General features: G+C 53.4%; 1 protein-coding gene across 2 annotated transcripts in view; it reads right to left on the bottom strand.

Moving 5' to 3' along the window:
- RASGEF1A (RasGEF domain family member 1A) overlaps positions 1 to 8,949 on the bottom strand; it is a 42,875-nt gene extending 33,926 nt beyond the window's left edge. Inside the window, exon 1 of one of the 2 annotated variants that reach the window (XM_061161549.1) lies at positions 8,808 to 8,944. In XM_061161549.1, the coding sequence (XP_061017532.1) occupies positions 8,808 to 8,825 (18 nt within the window). In that variant the 5' untranslated portion in view covers positions 8,826 to 8,944. Of the gene's footprint in view, positions 1 to 8,807 lie in introns of both variants that reach the window. The other variant, XM_061161548.1, reaches the window with a different exon arrangement.
- Positions 8,950 to 22,467: the final 13,518 nt, after the last annotated feature.

Raw genomic sequence — 22,467 nt, forward strand, 5'->3', positions numbered from 1 at the left:
CACCCCTGAGTTGGGAGCTAGCAACCTCCTCTATAAGCTGGCACCTCCAGCAGGGGCTTCACGGGTGGTACTGAGTGTGACCTGAGGCCACCACGCTTGGGACAGTCTTAGCACTTGTTGGTTTCAGTGGAGTCAGAACTGCAGGACACTGGTAGGCCCCAGGGACACTTGTTCTCCAGGGTCCCCCCCACCTTTCTAGACACAGTTATGGGGGCTGGCACTGCCCCTCTCCTGACCCTACCCTGGGGCCCTCTCTCCTCTGGGCATACACTCTGGATAGTCACTGGGCCCCTGATGTAGACAGGGAGAAAGTTGGGGGAAGCTGCCTCTCCTTCCAGGCAAGCAGACCCACTTGCCTGGCCACGCTGCCCTGTCCCAGCATGTGGGGCTCAGAACTGACTCTGGGGACTTCCCTGGTGTCCAGTGGTTAGGATTCAGTGCTTTCACTGCTGAGGGCACAGGTTCAATCCCTGGTCAGGGAACTGAGATCCTATAAGCCTTGCAGCATGGCAAAACTTTTTAAAAACATTTCTTAAATGAAAGAACTGGCTCTGCCTTCGAGGTGGCTGCTCTACCTGGGATGGAGAGTGGCAGGGGTGACATGCCTCTGTGGAGAGGCTTCATTAGTCCTCACCCCTGTACCCCTGTGGCCCTCCCAGCAGGGAAGCCCTCAGGAGGGCACAGCTGGCCCCATCCTTGCAGGCAGGGTGCTGTGCAGCTCTGTGCAGCTCCCATCCTCCCAGCCTGATGGACCTTGTGGGGAATGAGGGCAAGGGGTGGCATTTTTCACAGAAACCAAGCTTCAAGAAATCATATTCACAAATGCCAGGAAGAAGAGCTGTATTTACCTCCGTGCACCCTCTGGGCCGGCCAGGGCAGTCCTGGAGGCTGGGGGAGGGCTGTGGGCCAGACTCCAGCCAGGAGGTGGCTGCCATGGGAACGGAGCCACGCAACACCTTGGCGCCTTCTCCAGAAAGGCCCAGCCTCGGAGAGATGCCAACAATTAAAGCTTTGTTACAGATGCATGATTCATTTTTTTTTTCTTCCTTCTGAATTCTTTCCTATTATCAAATCCTATTTGAATTGATTAAAGGAATCTTGCCATCTCCTCTTCACCCTCCTAAACACTAATTCTGCCAAGTTCGGGTTTCCTCCTCCTCCTTCTTTCCCGTTCTGCCCAGTCAGCTTCTTCTGGTGGCTGCTTGAGGGACAAAATGTCATTGTCCACCAATAACCATCCCATTATTGAGCCTTGAGAGGCCCAGGGAGGAGCAGGTAGGATTTCAGAGAATCCCTGCCCTTTTCCTGGAGGGCGGGCTGCTGGCATGCCAACCTCCCACTCAGGGCCCCCAGGGCAAGAGGATGGTGCCCAGGGCCTCCCCATCCCCACTCTGGCCTCAGATTCCACAAGGGTCACGGTGCACTCCTGCACATGGGCAGGTGGCTCTCAGACTCCTGGAGGCTGAGCTGGGCACAGCCTCAGACAGAAGGGGGAGGAAGATGAGACAGACTTGGGAGGCACTCCTGTCCTCAAAGTGCCACTGAGGAGGGCGTTGTGCAGCCCCTCACCTCCACTGGAATCTCACCTCTGGGATCTCCTTCCTCTACTGGGCGTCCACTTAAGATTGGTGCTAAGTATGTGAAGCAAAATCTGGGGCAAAAAAAAAGTCTGCAAAACTCTGCCACCTGTCAGGACCCCAGGTTCCAGAAGGGGGTGTCTGGCCCAGGCTCCCCCGGTACCCCACACAGGAAGGACCCCAAGGAGCAGCAGGGGCATGACTGTGAGCCAGCAGGACAACAGGGAACTGGGTCAGAGTTGAGGGTCCTTGAGAGGCAGGGAGGCTGGGCCCCTAGGGCTGGAGGGGCTGGAGAGACAAGCCACACTCAGGCCTGAGTAGAGAGTGGCCTCTATTCCACCCTGCAGGCTCTCTGGGGGTGCAGGGGGGAAAAGAACATACAGTTCTTTTATTTTTAAATGACATCTAATTAGGCTGAGCAACGATTTTCCTTTGTGTTTAAAAACAAACAAAAATCCATTTCCTTCGCCTGAATTGTCATCCTCCTGGCAGACACCCACAGTGGCACCCCTGGGATCCCGCTGCTCTGCAGGGGCTGGAGGTTTGTGTGTGCCAGCCTCAGGGTGGAGGGCAGCAGGCACCCAGCTCCCTACTGGGCCTGGACAGCACAGCCTGTCCAGTGGCCACGGCCTCTTAGAAACAGGACCTGGACTCGCATCCTGACCCTCAAACAGAAACCTCTCCCGCTCCCTATGCACACGCTGGGTACACAGGCAGCCTTCCTGTCCCGTGCCCTGAACACCCTAGTGTCTAGAACGGGCCGGCCCCCAGGAGCACCAGCGGCACAGCGGTCTCCATTCCCCGCCGGGGCACTGCACTTTCCCACTCACCGCTCTGCACACGTGGCTGGCACAGCAGCTGTCATCCCATTTTCCAGACAGGGAACAAATCCCCAAAGGTTTAAGTCATCAGCCCCAGGCCTTACAGCTGCAACGTGGTGAACCCCGGTGAGTGTGACCACCATGACCTGCTATGAAACCCAGGATTCAGCACAGGCTCCAGAGAAGGGAGGACAGGTGCAAGGTGAAGGCAGGTGGAGGGAGACTGCCAGGGTCCCTGAGAGATGGACAAGGCCTGGCCCAGAGCCACCTGCTTGCAGAATGCATGGAGGGGCCAGTGAGCACAGCACTGTGGGATGCCAGGGCAGGATCCGAAGGCCAGGTGTGCACGTGCACCTGAGGGGCCCCGTGCTGGGCGGCCAGATCCAGGCCTGACCTGAAACGGCTGGCAGTGTCCCTGCCAATAAGTGACACTCACAGAAGGTTTCCACCTACTGGGCCATCCTACACATCCCCACAGCGCCCCCCAAGGCATTACTGACCACTGCTGGGATGAGGTGCGGCCCAGGAGGCCAAGGACAGCCTGAGGTAACACGGTCTGGCCAAGTGGAGCCAGGAACAGCCCACTGCTCCAGCCTGCAGGCTGGTACTTTCTGCCAAAGGTTGAAAGTGAAAGGCACGCTGCTGAGAACATGCTTGCCCCGCTGTGCCCAGGAAATGGGCCCAGCGCCCAAGCACGGCGCATAGGGCTCTTCATAGACCAGAAACAGGCAGGACGACAACTAGAACTTTCTACAATTCCTGACACGCGATTCAGACCCAAAGAGATGATTGGTAGAAAGGAATGAAAATACTGCAGGGAATTCTCTCAGGACGTGGGGATGGAAGCATAAAGAGAAAAATATGTGAAATATCATGCCCTAAAAACAGCAAGGCATGTTCTTCTATCCAAGAGTACTCATCCACATTGCTCACACATCAAATGACCAATGAAACCCTGATGGAGTTCCCAAACAGAACTGTCGTCTGTACAGGCGACAGAATGATATGTCTGGATATTAAGAAACAAACGATGAACCAAAAAAAAAAAAAATCACCCACTTAATAAAAAGCTTCCCTAAGTCATGTTTGTGTTCAAGTAGCAATCAAAACTCCAATTATAGACACATAAGAAAAATAACCCTTAGAAGAAATCCCGTGAAATTCAATATGGCCAAAGCTGTACTCACAGAAAAATTCATAGACTTCAATATATTTAAAATAAACCAGGGGGAATTTAAAACAAACTAAGCACTTGATTCAAAAAGCTTAAGAGCTTCTAAACAAAACAGACATTCAGCAAAGCAAACTGGAGGAAGAAATTACTAAATGAGAAATTAGTGGATTTAAGGAAAGCAAGACAGTGGGACTTGCTGTACACTAAGAGCTGGTTTTCTTTTGAAAATGAAAATTTAAAAGATAAACCTTTGGCAATTCTCATCAACAAAAGGAAGGAAGAAAAGAAGGACGCTAGCAGAAAGGGAAAGAGGGAGGATGGAAGGGAAGTAAAGAATGGAGAGGAAGAAATGCAAAAACAGAGGGATGAAAAAGAGAAGCTAATGTGGAGAAGATGTGAAGAAGAAACCCGAAAAGGATAGATGATATAAATCTGTGCTAAAAGGCCTGAAAGCATTTCGAACTGGGATATTACCTAGAAAATATAAATAACCAAAATAGGCTAAAAATATTTAGAACCCAAAAGGACCAATAACCATAGTACAAATTAAGTAACTTCACAGCCAACTAAAACCTCAGGGAAAAATAAAAGCAAGCCCCAGCTGAGCCAGTTTCCAAAATGAATTATTTCAAGCCTTAGAGAGTCAGATAATTTTATATGATATTTAAACTATTTCAACTACAGAATTCATATTGAAAAACTTTCCTATTCATTTTATGAAGCTAACATAACCATGATGTATAGATGTGACAAATATCTACCCTAATAGAAAAGTACGAATAAATTCTCACCTATGAATATAGATGAAAAATACCCCAAGCAACATATCAGCAGAATGAACTCAGCAGCATTTCAGAGCACAATTGAGCCTGACCCTGTGGGATTTATTCCAGGAACAGGATGATTTAGCTCAGAAAAGCTAATAAGTCAACACATTAATAGGTCCAAGGAGGAAAGAAATTTGATGATTTTGCCAGATATAGGAAAGCCTCGGATGAATATCCATTCTTGTTGTACACTCTTGGCACTTAACGTGGGAATGAAGTATACCTCATGATGAAGAATATCTGTTTGAAATTTAGGGCCAATTTCAGACTTCACAACAAAACATCAGAGGCCTCTTTATTAAAATGAAGATCAAGCCAAGGGCAACTGCTATTATTGAAAGCTGCTGTGTACCTTTTAGAAAACACAGTAAGATCAGAAAGTTTTTAAAAGATACATTAGAAATTAATTAAATCATTCTTGGGTTTTCCAGGGAGTCCAACTGAAAATCTGTTAAAACTAATAAGAGAGTTTAATTATCAATTACCTAACACACATTTTTTTTTTTTAAAGATCAATATCTTACCTATCAACCTCCTCAGGGAACATCCCGACTCAGTCCATGTGGAATGTGTGTTTTCACTCCAGTGGCGAAAGAGAAGGGGGTATGTGTGAGCCAGGAATCTGCGTGTGTGGGTGTGTGTGCATGCCCTGGGGCTTCCCAGCTCTTCACTGGCCAGGGACACATTCCCAATGGGCCTGCTCTGCCACCCACATCAGCCACCCGATTCACAGCCCCCTTTCTTGGCCACACACCCCTGACAGCCCCCCATGTTGCCCTCTGGGCTGGACAACCCTGGGAACTTGCTTCCCCCTTCTAAGGATGCTGCACAGGCCCCTGGTGCGTGCAGGGGGTCCAGGCTCTGGGGTCGGCCAACCTCAGGATGAACTCCTGGTCTGCTCACGGTGCTGCCCTACATCGTGGAGCCTCAGCCTCACTGGCACTGACCTTGTGAGGGTTAGAGGAGACCAGAGAGCTGGCTCCCAGGGCCTGTGACTCACACTCGCCATGGACAGGGGGGCGGCTCGTGCGGCAGCCACATTAACCTTTGGGAAATGCCGTGGGCTTGGCCCCAGCCAGGCAGGCGGGGGTGAGCAGGACAGTGAGGGTGGGGTGGGGTGGTTCCACCAGAGGCCAAAACACAGGGCAGTGAGTTTGCCAGAGAAACCCCACGGCCCACCAACCGCCCTGAGGCCACAGGGCCGGAGCCCTTGGAGGCAGCAGGGCTCCAGGGGGAAAGAAGTGGAGAACCCCAGTAGAGGCCATCATCCACATGCTCCCACCTGACCCGTCACCTAGAACTCTCCATTCTGTCTGCCTCCAGGCTCCCCTTGTCCTGGAACCCACAGGGCTCCAGCCAGCCCAGAACCTGGGACAGTGGACATCGTGGTCAAGGGGCCAACTCTGACCCCTGGCTGAACTCAGGCCAACCGCAGCCCCTGTGGGCCTCAGCCTCCCCATGTGTAAAACAAAGAAGCAGAACTGGGCAGTCTCTGCGGGCCCCTCCAGCCCTTGTGTCTGCTTCTTCCTTCCCTCACTTATTTAGTTGACAAACATCCCTGAGGTCCTTTGACCTGCGCCACACACTTGGGTCTGGGGGAGCCCATAGAGCACCGAGTCAGCCGGCACAGGCGCAGTAACACCCCTGTGCGGTGTGAGAGAAGCGGGATCAGATGTCTGTGCTGGGTGCTGAGGGGCACACGAGTGTGGGGTATAACTCTGTAGGGAGAAGTCAGGGAGGACTTGAGGTGGGTTTCCACGGAAACTCCAAACCAGGGAGTTTCTAGTGGGTCAGGAGAAGGAATAACAGGGAGACATAACAGGTCTCCTCACTGAAACCAGAGCCCTGAGAGACCAACCCTCTTCTGGTCACTCACTTGGAACTCCCCAGAGGGAGGCTCCCAAGGAATCCAGAGGTGCAGAGGGTGCAGGTGGCTTCCACAGGTACCTCAGCTCCATCTCTCTGGTCAAACCCTACCCATCCCAAAGCCGACACCCCAAGCAGCTGCCCTAGATGGCCTAGCCTGTGAAGACCCTGCACCACTGTGGTCCCTGTCTTGGTGGTTATGCGACTGTTCCCAGTGCTCCAGCACCTCAGAAGGCAGCCAGGTCGACACAGGATGCTGTGGCTCTCCTCCACTCACCTTGCCTCCCCTGGTGGAGCTCACACGAGGCTCCCCCAACCCCAGCGGCAGGCAGGCCCAGCAAGATGGGGGCGTGGCGCCTGGGCGGGCTGTCCTGAACCAGCAGGTACAAGTGTAGGCAGCATGGCCAAGAGGCGGCAAGAGCCCGCAGGATGGAGAAAGCTGGAGCTCCGCATCGGCACCAGGGCCAGACCCTCCCTGGACTCCATACTGCCCGCGAGTGCCAGGTGACATTGCCCCAGGGGGTGTCAAACTGTTCCCCCTCCTCCCCGCCCCCACCTGCTCCACCTGCATCCTTTCCCACCTCTCCTTCCTGGAGTTGCTGCCTCTTCTCCATCTGTACCCCACATTTCCACCATCAGCAGGGCCTCTCGCTTTACCTTCAGATTGTGTTCAAATCGGGCCTTCTCTCCTCCTCCACTCCCTCAGCTGAGCCCCTGAGCAACTGAGCTTTGGCCAAACTATCCTCTCACCCTCACCAGCCCTGCCCCTGACACTGGCTTCCAGTCTGGTGCCTGAACACACAGGCAGCTTCCTCTTCCAAGCTTGGTCTGACCTCCTGCCGTGCACTCCTGCTCCCGCTGCCACTATCTCCCTGCCTCTTGTCCAGCAGGTCCTCAGGTGAAGGCCTCCCCGGACTGCCCACTCAAGGCAGCCCCACACTGGTGGTCAATGTGCTGGGCACCAAACACGCTGGACATGTGGCCAGGCTGAGCAGAACTGTCACTGCTGGTCCTAGTGAGATTGAGTGGGCCATGTGACTCATCTGACTCAAGAACAGTGAGTGGAAGTGATGTGTGGCACTGTGAAGTGGGGCATTGAAATGTCAGTGCAAGGGCCTCACTCCCCCTCTGCCATGGGACCTGTCAGCCCAGGTCCTTGAGAGAGGAAGGCTTGGGGTGGGGCCCTGTCAACCCCTGACAGACAAGCCAGTGAGTGAAAATTACAGTGTTGTAAAGCCCCTGGCTTTGGGGGTTGTTTGACTACTGCTGATAATCTAAATTACCCTGCCTGATGCACCCTTGATATTTTCTATTCATTTACTTTTTCCCTTTTAACACTTATCACTTTGTAACATTCCATATCTCATTTATTGATTGTGCTCCACCCCCCCAACCCCTGGTCTCCCTTGCTAGAAGGTGAGCCATGAGGACAGAAGCTATGGTTTGTATCTGGTTCCCTCCCTGCTGAATCCACAGTGCCTGCACATAGCAGGGGCTCAGTAAATGAGTGATGACTACGTGAAAGAACGAATGAGTCCTGCTTCTTGGGCACTGCCAGGCCTGATTAGCCCAGCTGCAGCCCCCTTCTCTGCCCCTGAGGTCCTGGGTCTAAAGTGATCAGCTTCAGGCTTAGAGGGTTCAAACAGCAGCACCTAAATCGCATCACCCGATCATCTCAAAGGAAGAACTGTAATAAACAGTCATGGAAATGCAACACTGCCTCATACTCAGGATTAATTCCACGACAGGTTCTCAGCCTCCCTTCCTGTAGAAAAGAAGCTGCCCCTCATCCCTCAAAGCCCCAGCCTGAGGCTCACTGCCCTTAAATACACAGGTGTCTGTGAGCTCACACAGGCGCAGTCCTGCCCCACTGCGTGCTTCTCCCTCTCTCACACACGTCCCATATATAAACATCCCACGGTTTTCACATAATCTCACTCTCACCCACACATCACACATGCACACCTCCCACGTGCCCATCTCATTACAGTCCCCCTGTCTCCTCCAGGGCAAATAGGTGGTTCTGAGCCCCTCAAGTCGGGAAAAGGATGCGCTGTCGTCTTGTCTCTTACACGCCTGCTTGTGCCAGTCCCAGGGCGGCCACCCTCCCGCTGACCCTGCTGCTGGGCTGTTGTCACCTGCCTCCCCTGCGCATCCGCCCCACAGGGGTCTGTACCAGCTGTGCAGGTGCCACTCAGCCGTAGACTAACACTGGCCTCCGCAAGCCGGGCCAGGCAAGGCAGTGGCAGCCTGGGCTGCCCATCCGTTCTGAGCCCTGGGCGCAGCCCACCTGGCAGCAGGTGCCCGGGGGGACCCACAGAGGGAGTGGTTCCCAAGGGCAAGCTTCTTCCAGGCCTGGCGGAAGATGTTTTCTGGGTGGCTGCACTCCTTGCCGGGTGGTCAGCCCTGCTTCCGGAGCTCGGCGGCGTAGGAATCCCTAGCCCCGCGGTCCCACTGCAATCAAGGGGTTGCCCTGCGAGCGCGTCTGCGTCACCGCCTCCGCCACCCGCCGCCCCGCACCTGCCACGAGCCGCAGCCCTACCTGGGGCTCCAGAAACATCCTGGCTACCTGCTCCCAGCGCTGTCCCCCGGCGCCCGGGGCGTCTCGGGTGCGGCCGCCTCTCTGCCCGCGCGCCCAGGCGGCTCCAAACCCCAGCCCGGCCCGCGGACTTCCCCACGCCCGTCTCCTCCCGCGGGGCGGGGCCGGGCCAGGGGCCGGGCCGAGGGGCGGCGGGCGCCCGGGGAGGGCCCAGGGCCGGGAACGCTAGGAGTCTGGGTGGGACCGAGATAGGGGGCCCAGGGGTACAGGGGACTTGGGTGGGGCCGAGCGGACCACGTGGCAGGGGCAGGCCCCCGGCCTGGGTTCGAATGGGGCGTGGCGTAGGGGGCGGGGCAAGTCGGGGGCGGGGCGCTGCCGGAGGGCCACCGGGAGGGTGCAGGGGTTGGGGCGCGGGGACGCGCGCCCCGTGGGCCAGGCTCACAGGCCCGGCGCGGGGTTTGGGGGCGCCGGGAGTGCAGGGAGAGCGGGCCGTGGCGTCAGTACAGAGGCCACAGCAGGATGTCGGAGCCGGGTGGTCCGGACGGGCTCTGCCACTAGGCGAAGGGGCGCCGTGCTGGTAGGCGCTTCGCACGGGTCGTGTTGGTGAGATCCAGCTCACAGAGAGCCCCTGCGACCCCGTATCCTCCCTCGAGCCTCTCTTCGCCCTTCCCAGCCTCACCTCATCTTAGATGTCCACTACAGAGCTACGGCAGGTGCTTGGCCAGCGCCTGGCTTGAATGCCTCCCCTCACGGGCTTCTCACTCCACACTGCTCTGGCCTCGAGCGTCCCACGGAACTCTGTCCTGTTTCATTGAATGAACACAGGGGACACAGCAGCTGCTTTTGTGGGAGGATTAATCTAAGACACGGCTTGGGGCGGGCCTGGCACATGGCACAGCGAAGCTTCATTCCGCCCTCAGGAGCCCCAGCGCTGAGAAAGAATCCTGTCAGGTGACCGATCTTCCCCTCCACCGGTTCCTGCGTTGCCCTCAACCCAGGCTCTGAGAATCTGAAAGGAAAAGGTGGACTGAGGGAAGACTATCCTCTCTGGGAGGTCTAGAACCAGAGGGCCCAGAGGCTGAGTTGGGAACACGAGCAGGGCAGAATCTAGGAGAGCTCATGAGCAAGCCTGGGGCTGGAATGGGAAGAGGCGACCCTATCAGTATTCAGGTAGGTCCCCTGGAAGCCTGCCTTCAACAGCCCCACACCTCACCCCCAGCAGCCTTGAGAGACAGCCATCTCTCCCCTCAGCTAGTCCCTCTCCTTTGCCTGTTTTATCACCAGTAACAAGACTGGCCCTCAGGCTGAGTCCTGGAAGACAGCTATTTCTGTCCTGAGGAATGAGGGGCTGTGCGGAGTCCCTTCACCAGTCTCCTCCAAGAGGATACAGCAGCTTGGAAACCACCCCACTTTCTCTTCTAACACTGGAACCCAGATCTCACTGTTCCAGCACCTGTACTACTAGCTACAGCCTTGTACAGCTCCTGGGGTGGATAGTTAGGTAGAAGGGGACAACATCAGCAGAAATGGCTAGGGCTGCAGATACCTCCCCCCCAACCCCACAAGCTTTCACACTATCCTCCCCCTGCTGCTTCTGCATCTCCTTTCAGGCCAGTCAGAGGATGCAGAGCTTACAGTGGCCTCCACAGGGGACTCACAGCACCAGGACTAGTCTGGGTCCTTGGTCCTGAGCCTGCCTGGCCACCTTGCCCCTTCAGAAAACTCCATAGTGCCAAGAGGGGTGAGGGGTTTTGCCCTGAGGGAGTCTGCCAGGCACCCACCCCTGCAGTCCTCAGCTCTGTCCCATAGCCCTGCAGGACAGTTAGGCCCTCAGGTGGCCACAGTATAGTTCCAGAAAGTCCACGTGGGCAGTTAACACCCCTACTGCCACCTGCATCTAGAGCAAACCTTTCCCTCTGCCTCTCTGGGTGTTATGGTCCAGAGGAGGTGGCTGAGCCCATGTACAGCCCCACTATGCCTTTCTATACATGCTCACTCACAGGTTTCACCAGCATCCCTTCATAAGGTAGATGCTTGCCCAGAAGGAAGGAGCACCCGCTGCCCATTGTCCCTGCAATGGGAATGTCCTCACATACATGGATGGTGCTCTCTCTCCTCTGCTCACAGGTGTGCCCTCAGCATTCATGTGTGTACACAGGCCACAGCCACATCCTTCCTGGTTCCCATGGAGGCAGGGAGATGGGCCTGCTGGGGCTGACCCCTGCCAGGGTGTTCCCCCGCTTGAAGCTGTGGGTGGGGCTGGGCTCAGGGAGCAAGATGCTGCAGGGAGGGCTTGTGGGGACCAATATGGGAACCTGGTAACCTTGCCAGATCTGGCTTTAGAAAGTGGAAAAGGAACCAGGTGTGGTGCAGCCAGCAGACACGTGCTGGGGGCTTCTGGGAAGATAAGGCAGCCCAGATGACATGGGCTAGCCATGAGGCCAGGAACAGGGCATCTATCCCATGACCATGAGAGGACGCTCTGAGCAAAGAGCAACAAAGCCTAATTCTGGGATGACAGTGACCCTGGACATCCTCACAAGTACAGACACCTGGGACCAACGAGAAACTAGGACAGGAGGCTGGACTCAGTGCTACAGGCTCCTAATTAATGTCCCTGCTTCCACCCATCCTGCCTTGACACAGTAGCTCGATTGGCTCTGTTAAAGCCTATGTCAGGTCTTGCCCCTCCACTGCCCAGAACCCTCAGTGAAATGAAAGCCAGGGTCTAGTGGCCATGTGGGTGTGCCGACTGGAAACCTCCCACCTTCCACTCACCCCCACCCCCTGCTCGCCCTCCCTCTGCGTGCAGCACTCTTCCTCTTGAGTCTTTACTGATGTGTCACCTTCTTGGTGACATATTTATAGTGTTAACCTCCACTCCCACACTTCCTCTCCCCCTGAACTTTCCTTCTCATGGCCACTTCAGTCAGACATATTCTTTCTACTTCCTTATTTGTCAGTCTCCTCTAGGGAGAAGTGAGCTCTGTGAGAGCAAGGCCTTGGTCTGTTCACTGCTGTGCCCCAGAGACTGGGACATGTTTGCATATGGGGACACTTGACACCTCTCTGTTGAGTGAACACATGTGTGTATGTATGCCTGTGAATACGTGTGCATAGCTAGACATAGGTGTATACACCCAGTGCAGGCTTCATGTCCAGAATATATAAAGAACTCACATAAATCAAAAAGTCTGAAGACCCAACTTTTTAAAAATACGCAAAAAACTTGAAGAAGGACATCCAAAAAGATGATAAACATAAGAAAAAGCACTCAATTTCATTAGTCATCAGGGGAAGGAAAATTCACATCACCATGTGATACTGCTGTACGCCCACTAAGGTGGCTAAAATGGAAAGGCAGAAAATTCCAGGTGCTGACAAGGATGTGGTACAAGAGAAACTCCCATCGCTGCTGGTGAGAGCGGAACTGGTAAAGCCACATGGGAAGATGGACCAATAATGCCTAAGAAAGCCAAGTATACACAGGCTGAAGAACTCCTCGCTGGGTGTAGAACCACCAGAAATGCTTACATACTCACACCCAAAGACCCATCCACCAGTGTTTAGAGCAGCACTGTCCACAATGGTTCTATCCTGGGAACCAGCCCACAGCGAGGAGGTAGAATCACTCTGGGAGCACCACCATCAACAAGAGTGGACACACCAGGATCAGTTTTACCAGCATCATGTGGGGCAGAAGAAACCAGACACGAAAGAATATCTAATCAGGATCCAAGGGGTCTGCTGGGGCTGGGTACTGATCACCCATGTATTCACCCCATGAAAAGTCTGAGCTGCAACATTTATGACTCACACACTTTGCTATATGTACATTACACTTCAGAACAATTTATGTTTAGAAAAAACTTGAAAGAGAGAAAAAAAAGAAGAAATAACATGCCAGGCAGGGCAAAGCTGTCTGAGCCCCAAGACCCTTCCAAGTGTGTTGTGAGCCGCAACTCAGAGAAGCAGAACTGGGGAAAGGAGCATTTTAAGGTGGTCTCTGCCTCCCTCTCTTCATTCTCTCCAAAACCAAAGGCCACTCTGGGTAAAAACTTCCTTCCTTTAAAAAGGTACAGCCTGCAAGGTTTTAGTTTTGGAAGATGGAAGGGGGCCTTGTGTTGGGTGACTGCTGTTGCAGAACAGAGGAAGTAGGGACCCAAGTGCCCACACAGTGGATGTGGACCAGCATCACGACAAATACCCTGTGGAGGCTAAGTCCTCAGAAGCTAGGGCCCTGGGGGTGGGGAGGAAGGGGGGAGGGGCAGGTGCCAGCAGGCTCAGGTGAAAGTCTGATGGGCCCTGAGGGACCACATAGAGGTGACGACCACTGGTGAGGGAGCAGGTGACAGTCAGATTCTGCTTCCTGCACACACTCCCCTCCCCACACTGTCCAGCTGGGGCCACCCTCAATCCCACCAGCCACTTATCACCCAGGGCAGCCGTGCAGGCAGAGCTTCGGCTCTAACCCTGAGTGTCATGGATGAGGCAGGCGCCTCTCTGAGTTATCATTTCCTGGATATAAAGCAGGATTGATGACCCCCGGGTCACAGGGCGGCTGGCAAAACATGAAGCCAGAGAATCAAGCATGTGGTAAACCCTGGAAACTTCTCAGTTTCTAGTTCCAAGGGCTTGAGCTGTCCAGGAGCTCTCCACCTGCCCTGGGAGGCAGCCCGGGCCATCTGAACTCATAACCACCTCTGGAGAGGCCCTCTCCAGTTTCCTCCACGCCCTTGCTAACAGTGTTAACAGGAACCTATGGGATGTGGTGTGCCTTGAGGGCCAGTCAGCAGTCTGAGCGGTCATGGGTCGCCCAAGCTCACACCCACACTAACCCATGAGCTTCAAGGCACGTGTGCTTCATACCCCGGGGCAGGACCCTGACTGCTGACCCTGTCCTTAGGGGACCCAGCTGAGGTAGGTAGGCCGATATCCACTGAGAACACACACAGGTCTCTACACTTCCCTAGCCCTGTCCCATTAATACTTCCTTTTGGAGAATAATGTTGGAAGCAAACAAACTGATATGGTTTTAGGTACCACCGGAGCACAAGGGGCAGGGGAGGGCAAATGAGAGGAGGGTAGACCATTCTGATGCCCCCTCACAGCACACAGGTTACTGCTCTGCCAGCAGAGACAGCCCTCTGCAGGATCCCCCAAGAAGCATTCCCATTGTCTCTGCTTGCCTTGACTGTGGCACTCCCCTTTGTCTTATGTGAAAACAGATTAAGGTAGAGCCACCCATCCACCAGGTTGTGTAACTTGCTGCGAGTGTGTAACTAGGCGTGTAACTAACCATGGCTAATAGCACAGACCACCCGGGATGGCGGCCGCTCCCTGCACCCGGGCCTGTCATCACTCTCCTGTCAACAAGCTGGGAAAGGAGTAGGTGGAGAAGGGACCTCAGGCGGCCACAGGGTCCTGTGTTAACTGCAGCATGGCTCCCTCCCCAGGCCCAGGCACAGGGGGACCAAGGGGCCAGGCAAGCTAGGTGGGGACAGTTCCCCAGGGGCCTAGCCAGACCCAGAGGGCCCTAGGGGTTGGGGAAGGGCCTGGGTGCCCCAGTGGGCAGGGCTGGGAGGATGCAGAGATCCTGGTGCATGGGGTTGGGCACGGGGGCCTGCTCTCACAAAGGGCGCCAGGAGGTGCCAGATGTTAGAGAAGCAGCCCTTTGGAAGGGGAACTGGGTGCATCAGGAGAGCTGTCCCTCCATGCTCGGTGCCAGAAGCCTGGCTTCCACTTCCAGAGAAGGAGGGACGGTATGTGGGAGGAAGTCCCGTGAGGCCCCTCGGTGGATGGAGGGAGGGAAGAGGGGGGCCTGGGCATGAGCATATCTGGTCCTGTCCTCCAGTGAATGGGGACCAGTTCCTAGCAGCCCTTCCCTGGCCATGCTCCTCTAAATCCTGCCACCTCTTCACACTGAGTGCCCACCAATCCTGGCTGGCAGTACTGGACAGAGATCACCAGGCAGAGGTGGAGCAACCAGCCCGGGGGGCCTGCAGAGTCTCTGGGCCGGTGCCCTGGTGCCCATGCTGGGTGGACCAGGAAGGGGTGGGGGGCAACCAGTATCAGGAGGGCCGCCCAAGGCCACACTCTGACCCTTCCCATGGCCCCACCCACAGGCCTCAGAGAGGCCACACTCAGGTTCCTGCTCTCCAAGAAATAAGTTAGTTCCTCACAACCGAGGCCTCCCTTCTGGCGACACTCCCTAGCCGATTCAGCTTCTGGAGTGAGGCAGTTTTCTAGTCTATGTGTGGAACCAGCCACCAGCATTTATCTCCCAATAGCAGAAGAGGAGAAAGAAACCCCTTTCCCTGAGGAACCCAGACCTGAGTCTCTGGCCCATGACAGCGGTGGGAGCTGCAGAGGAACCTGGCTACTGGCCCGGGCAGACAGACTCCCCCTGGACCAGGGTGGCAAGGCCCCACCTGCCATGGCACCCCAAAAGTTTCCATTCCTCTAAGTCAAATATTTGGCAAACTGATGGGCAACCCTGACGTTAAACGGCCATTCTAGTCCTGGTTATTGTCAGAGAACAGTCCTCTGGCCAAGAGAACACGACCTCCCCATTTGGAGGCCTTGCCATGTGGAAGCTGACCCTGGAGGGGTCATGTGGAGGTCAGGGCCAAGGTGAGACTTCTGGGTTCTGCAGGGCCCCATGCTGAGAGGATGAAGATCCCGAGGTTGGGTCCTCCAGAAGGCCCGTGACCTGAGGCTGGGCAGCCCTGTGGCCTTGGAGCCCCGCAGGCCACTCTGTCCAAGGTGGTGGTTGTTCTCTGGGTGGTGGTGGACGAGGAAGCACATGGGACCCTCAGCGAGCTGCCCCTGGACTCTGCAGTCATTAGCAGATGGCTCTGGGCCAGGTCACAGCTTCTGCGAGCCTCAGTCCCCACCCCAAACAGGGACTCACTCCCTGGGATGACATAGGTCACAATGTCAACCAGGCACCAGAAAAGAGCCTGAAGAGGATACACAGGGGCTGCAAAGGCAGAAGGTGTAAAGGGAGAGACCCTGCCCCACGCAAAGCTCCCAGAATAGAGGAGTGAGGACTGCCTGGGGAACAGGCCAGCCAGTGTGACCAGGACAAGGTGTGAATGTCCTCATGGCACCCTGCAGGGTCTCCACCTCAGAGCTGGCGAGAGACAGAGGGCCTGCAAATGAAGAAGCAGGAGAGGCCCATCTACCAGGAGCAAGCTGCTTCATGGCAACCAGAAGCCTGAGTCTCAATTCTCATTTGTGCCATCTGCAAAAATACCCTTTAATGTAGTACAGGGTGTTAGCGTGAGTGTCAGAGTCACTGGTGGGAAAGGCGAGAAGCGGATGACAGGTGGGTTTCTACAAGGCACCTCGCAGGACAACAGCCCCTGCTTGGCAGCCTGGTAGCAAGTATAGCAGGTCCATAAACAGCATAGCAGGTCCATGCACACACACGTGATCTTGCACTTGTGCACAGGTTTGTGTGTGCCTGTGTGCATGTATCAATATTTGCATGTGTGTTCTTTGTGCATGAGTGTGCATGGGTATCATGAGTACACATGTGTGCACACGTGTTTGCATGCATGTACCTGTGGCCTCCCTGTGCACAAGTATGTGCCTATAACACAGACTGGCATATCCACCCTGGAAGGGTCATCAGGCCACCTGCCCACCACTGGCCTCTTCTTCTATGTCTTCATCGAACACTTCCCAAATTTTCTCCACTGCACATGAATGTCTCTGTTATCAGCATATTGAAATACATGTTCTTTTGCTAAAACCAGGATGGGATGCTATGGTGCTCCTCCTGAGAATGCCTGGTAGAAAGCAGGGCTAGCTTGGCAGTAGCCCGCCAGGGGGTGCCGGCCCTTGAGCATCCTCACTGCTCCTAGAGAAGGGAGACCTGTTCCTGCCAGCCTGGGTGTAACCAAGGGAGAGAGGGTGCCCAGGGTAGGCAGGCAGCATGAAGGGCCAGAAGAGCCTATGGACCCTGCTGGGTGGGCATCAGGAAAGGCTGCACCAGGCAGCACAGCTGAATGGGAGCAGCACCCTCCAGTCTCAGGACAGGGCCCTGTGCTGTCTCGCTCACTGAAAATGTGATCTGCTGTATGTTCTCAGCAGCACTCGTCGCATCTCTCCTTACATCCCACTAGCTTCTCCCTCCAGCTGGCAGACCAGAAGCCTCTGCTTGGTCCCAAGCAGGGACAATCTGTGGGAGCCAGCCTAACAGGCATCCTCCTCCCTGTACAGGCTGGTTTTTATGTCTTGGGGATGTATCCACTTGATTCTCAGCTCCACGACTTATGTGATCACCCATCGTTCAAACTGGTTCTTCTCTCTCTGTCCCAGTGCCTTTTGGGCCCATCCTGTCACCTCCTACAGGAAGCCTCCTGACGCTCAGAGCATGCTCGAGAGCCTTGCCCTTGGATGGCACCTTATACCCTAGTCTTCCTCCCACCACCTCTTAAGGAGAGTGAGTGGCTCCCTGGACAGCCTCCCTGAGATCTGAGTTCCTATCTGGTTTCCATCAGTCACATGTGCTGTGTGGTACTAGTGATGTCTGCCTCAGGTGAGAACGTGGAGAAAGAGGCACCAGGGCCTGGATCTGCAACACTCCTCCAGCTCCTCATTGGTGGGCTCCTCAACCACTGAATGGCATTTTGCATTCCTAACTATTCACTTATTCATTTTTTTAAAGTTAATGAGCACTTACTATGTGCCAAGTTCTCAGAGACACAGTCCCTGCTCTCGGGGTTTACCCTTAGGGTTATGGGAGGGGAGAATGGTAAACAAATGAAAAAAATCTAGCTGGTGATGAGAAGGTGGATGGCATAGAGCCTGGGGGTCCAAGGCCACCTCCCTGGGCAGGGGTGTTGAGCCTGGAGCAGAGGCTGCTATGCTGGGTGGGAATGTCCTGGTAAAGGTACCAGGAAGGGAAGCCAGGCAGAAGCACAGCAAGTGCACAGGCCCCTAAGAACGGAAGGAGCTTAGTGCACTCAAGGCAAAGAAAGACTGATGTGGGGGCCTACAGTGAGAGACGTGCGTGCGTACATGCATAAGTGCTCAGTCGTGTCTGACTCTTTGAAACCCCATTGACTGTAGCCTGCCAGGCTCCTCTGTCCATGGAATTTTCCAGGCAAGAATACTGGAGCAGGTTGCCATTCCCTTCTCTAGGAGATCTTCCCAACACAGGGATCAAAACTGCATCTCCCATGTTTCTGCACTGGCAGGTAGATTCTTTACCCATGCACACTATGGCTGTCCTGGGGATTCTTCAGAAGCTCAGCTGAGTTGAGAGGGCAGGGAGGAAGGGAGACACAAGCTACCTGTGAGGCTTTCCCCAAAAGAAAGTATGAAACAGAAGGTTCAGGTTTGAAGCTCCCTCTCAAGACCCTGAGCAGTCCCAGTGCAGCTGGGTACTAGCGTTAAGTTCTTGGGAGCTGACTCAGCAGTGACCTCTTAGGGATGCTCAGAGAAATATCAATAACCTCAGATATGCAGATGTCACCACCCTAATGGCAGAAAGTGAAGAGGAACTAAAGAGCCTCTTGATGAAGGTGAAAGAGGAGAGCTTAAAGCTCAATATTCAAAAAACTAAGATCATGGCATTCGGTCCCATCACTTCATGAAAATAGATGGGGAAAAAATGGAACCAGTGACAGACTTTATTTTCTTGGGCTCCAAAATCACTGTGGACGGTGACTGCAGCCATAAAATTAAAAGATGCTTGCTCCATGGAAGAAAAGCTATGACAAACTTAGAAAGCATATTACAAAGCAGAGACATCACTTTGCTGACAAAGATCCATACAGTCAAAGCTATGGTTTTTCCAGTAGTCATGTATGAAGATTTGAACCATAAAGAAGGCTGAGTGCCAAAGAACTGATGCTTTTGAATTGTGGTGCTGGAGAAGACTCTTGAGAGTCCCTTGGACTGCAAGGAGATCAAACCAGTCAATCCTTCAGGAAATCAACCCTGAATACTCATTGGAAGGACTGCTGCTGAAGCTGAAGTTCCAACACTTTGGCCACCTGTTGCAAAGAGCTGACTCACTGGAAAAGACCCTGATGCTGGGAAAGACTGAAGGCAAAAGGAGAATGGGGCGACAGAGGATGAGATGGTTGGATGGTATCATCGACTCAAATGGACATGAGTTTGAGCAAACTCTGGGAGATAGTGAAGGACAAGGAAGCCTGGTGTGCTGCAGTCCATGGGGTCACAAAGAGTCGGAACAACTGAACACTGAACAGCAACAGAGAAGATGTGGTGGGCGGGGTCAGTGACTGCTACCCACAAGGTTATTTAGCTCCAGTTCTGAGAAGACTGCCAGAGAACTCATATCTGAGATCCCCTGAGCACCTGTGTATGTGTGTGTGTGTCTGGTGTGTGTGTGTGTGTGTGTGTGTTGAGGTGGGTGGATGCTTTGGACCTGCTTGGGGTGGGGGTGGGGAATGGGGACAGGGAGTGAGTACCAGCCTAGCTTGGTGCGGTAGGGGTGGGGATGGCCAGGATTTGGAGCTGCCAGCATATGGGGGAGGGACTTCTCCCATCTCACTGGGTTCCCCTTATCCTTGGCCATCTCCCAAACTCCTTCCCAACCCCATTTTGTGCTTCTGGAGCTCCTCCTGCCCCTCCCCAGGCCCTGGGGCACCTGGTCTGCCCTCCCACTTCATCCTCTCCTTTGGATGGAGCCCTAGCCATCGTGGGCTGGTCCTTGGAGCCCCCTGGGGGGCTCTCCTCCTTCCCAACTCCCTCTCCCCTTCAGCCTCTGTTTCCACATTTTCTCAGCTCTGCAATTCTCCAGATCCACACAGTCTCCCTGACCCCTGACCCCTGTTAGCTGCCTTCCAATCTCTTATCATCCACATTTCTAAAAAAAAAAAAAAAAAAAAGCAGACTGCATCTGCCACTTCTTTTTCTCCTGGTTTGGCACACACTCTCCAGCCCGGGCCTCCCCCCACCCTCAGCCTCTGGAACAGTCTTCCCACCTCTTCCCTCACTGTGGCCACATGACCCATCCTGGGGAGCCCAGCTGACCCAGGCCCAGGATTTCAACAGGACATAACTGCTCACAGCCAAGCTTCAGCTTGGTGCCAAGCCCCGGGAAGTCCTCAGGGGCTCCATGCCAGATGCTGGACTGGCCTGGGCTCCCCTCCTCCTGAGCTGCTCCTCTGTGGGGGCCCTCCCTACCAGCCAGCCCTGCAGGAGCCCCTGAGAACCCACTCAGCTGCATGTCCCAGCCCAAAGCCATCAAGACACACATCCCAGGACCACCACACGCCTTCCTCCTCATGGTGGAGAGTGGAGACTTGTCCTGTGATTCTTGGGCACAGGCACGAGGGGACCCACTCCTCACACACTGTGGGCAGTGACCTAGGCCAGGTGAGGCCCTGACCCAGTGGGGGAGTGGCGAGTTGAGCAGGTAGAAGTGTGCAGCGTGTGATGCAGGTAAGTTTGAATTCCACCTTCGGGAAAAGGTTTTACCCAGAGCAAAACATATGGTCTCCTACGCTTGAGCTTCTCTATTTACTTGGCTGACTTCAATATTTTGGAAAGTTACATTATGCTTTGTGACAGTTTACTTATATATTGAGGGAAGTTTGGGTTCCTCCTTTGATTTCCTTGATCACTGTCCCATCCTCAACACCACATATGGTCCTGCAGAGACCCTACAACCATGAAAACACACCCGGGCCATTGTGAGGGTCCCAGGCTCTCACCCCCATCCTGGCCCTCACTGCCTTGAGGCCTGTCCTGAGAACACCCAGCAACGGCACAGAGCTGAGAGCAGACCATGTGCCCTCTCCCCTCCAGGTCCCACCCCTGTCCTGGGGGCATGGTAGGAGTTGTGGGCACCGCCTACAGGGACGTGTTCATTCTCCCCGCCAGCACCAGGGCCCCAGAGGAGAGGAAGAGACCAAAGCCTAGCTGGGCAGGGTCTTCACTTGCATTCACATGTTTGTTTGCCTAGTTTGCTTGTTTATTTTACCTGTTTTAAAATTGAAAATGCAATATATGCTCATGAAAAAACACCGAATAGTACAAAAGATTACACAAGGAAGAGTAAATGCCCTCCCACCCCAGGTCCCAGCCCCTCCCCAGAGACATCCACAATTAATTAATCTTGTGTGCAACCACTCAGAATTTTCTGTGTTCATGAGATGATTTACATGTACATGTGGGGTTCTTTTTCTGAACTAAAAGGCACACACTTCACACACTAGTTTCAACTCACTCTTTTCTCTGGGCAACTCTTCATGTTCTGTACCAGCTTCAGGACATTCTGCTGGGTAGCTGGGCTGTCCCCTAGCACAAGGCACTCAAGTGTGGTGTGATGCAGTGACCACAAACATACCTCAGTGACCATCCTGACAAAGCGGTCAAAAGGTAAAAACTCACAGTAAGATAAATAAGTTCTGACAATGTAATTACAACATGATGGCTACAGTTAACAGTACTGTAGAGTATATTTAAAAGTAGCTAAGAGAGTAAATCTTAAAAAGTTATCATCATAAAGAAACAATTTGTGGGACTTCCCTGATGGCCCAGTGGCTAAGATTTCATGCTCCCAATGCAGGGGGCCCAGATTGGATCCCTGGTCAGGAAGCTAGATCCCACACGCCATGACTAAGAGTTCACATGCCACAACTAAAAGATTCAGCATGCAGCAATGAAGACTGAAGGTCCTGCATGCCACAACTAAGACCTGGCACAAAGAAAATAATTTTTTTTAAAAGAAACTAAATTTGTAACTGTGGCATGATGGATATCAACTAAACTTTTGTGCTAATCATTTTGAAAAATATGCATATATGAAATAATCATGGTTTATACCTTAAACTTTTACAATATTATGTCAATTCTCAATAAAATAGGAAAAAAGGAACTAAGGAAACTATGTCAGAATAATTAAAGTATGGAAACAATGCTTCACCAAATAAAGAATATCAACAAAGGGGTATAAATTATTTAAAAAAATAGAAATTCCAGTACTGAAAACTACAGTAACTGAAATGAAAATTTAACTAGGGGACTCAACAGCAGATCTGTACAGGCAGAAAAAAGAACCAATAAACCTGAAGAGGTCAGCTAATGTCACCCAGTCTGAGGAACAGAAACTAAAAAGAATGAAGGAAAATAGAGCCTCAGATACCATCACACATACCAACAGGTGTATAATGGAAGTCTCAGAAAGAAAAGAGAGAAAGGAGCAACAAGAATACTGGACTACATGCCACAACTACTGAGCCTGCGTGCAGCAACTACTGAAGCCTGTGCTCTGCAACAAGGGAAGGCACTGCAATGAGAAGACCATGCACCACACTGAAGAGTAGCCCTTGCTCAGCAAAACTAGAGAAAGTTAATGCAGCAACAAAGACCCAGTGCAACCATAAATAAATAAAAAGAATATTAGAAGCACTGATGGCTAAAATGTCCCAAACTTGATGAAAAACATCAATCTATACAACCAAAAAGCTCAACAAATTCCAAGTAGATTCCCTATCAGAAACCAGAGAAGGGCAGGGCAGAAAGCAGTGGGATAACATATACAAAGTACTGAAAGAAAAAAGATGTCAATCAACAATTCTTTATGCAGCAAAACTGTCCTTCAAAAATGAGGAAGGAATTACCCAGCAAATAAAAACAGAACCTGTCATTAGGAGGCTTACCCTATAATAATTAC

Source organism: Dama dama, chromosome 15 (assembly GCF_033118175.1).
Source record: "Dama dama isolate Ldn47 chromosome 15, ASM3311817v1, whole genome shotgun sequence".
NCBI classification, from domain to species: Eukaryota; Metazoa; Chordata; class Mammalia; order Artiodactyla; family Cervidae; genus Dama; species Dama dama.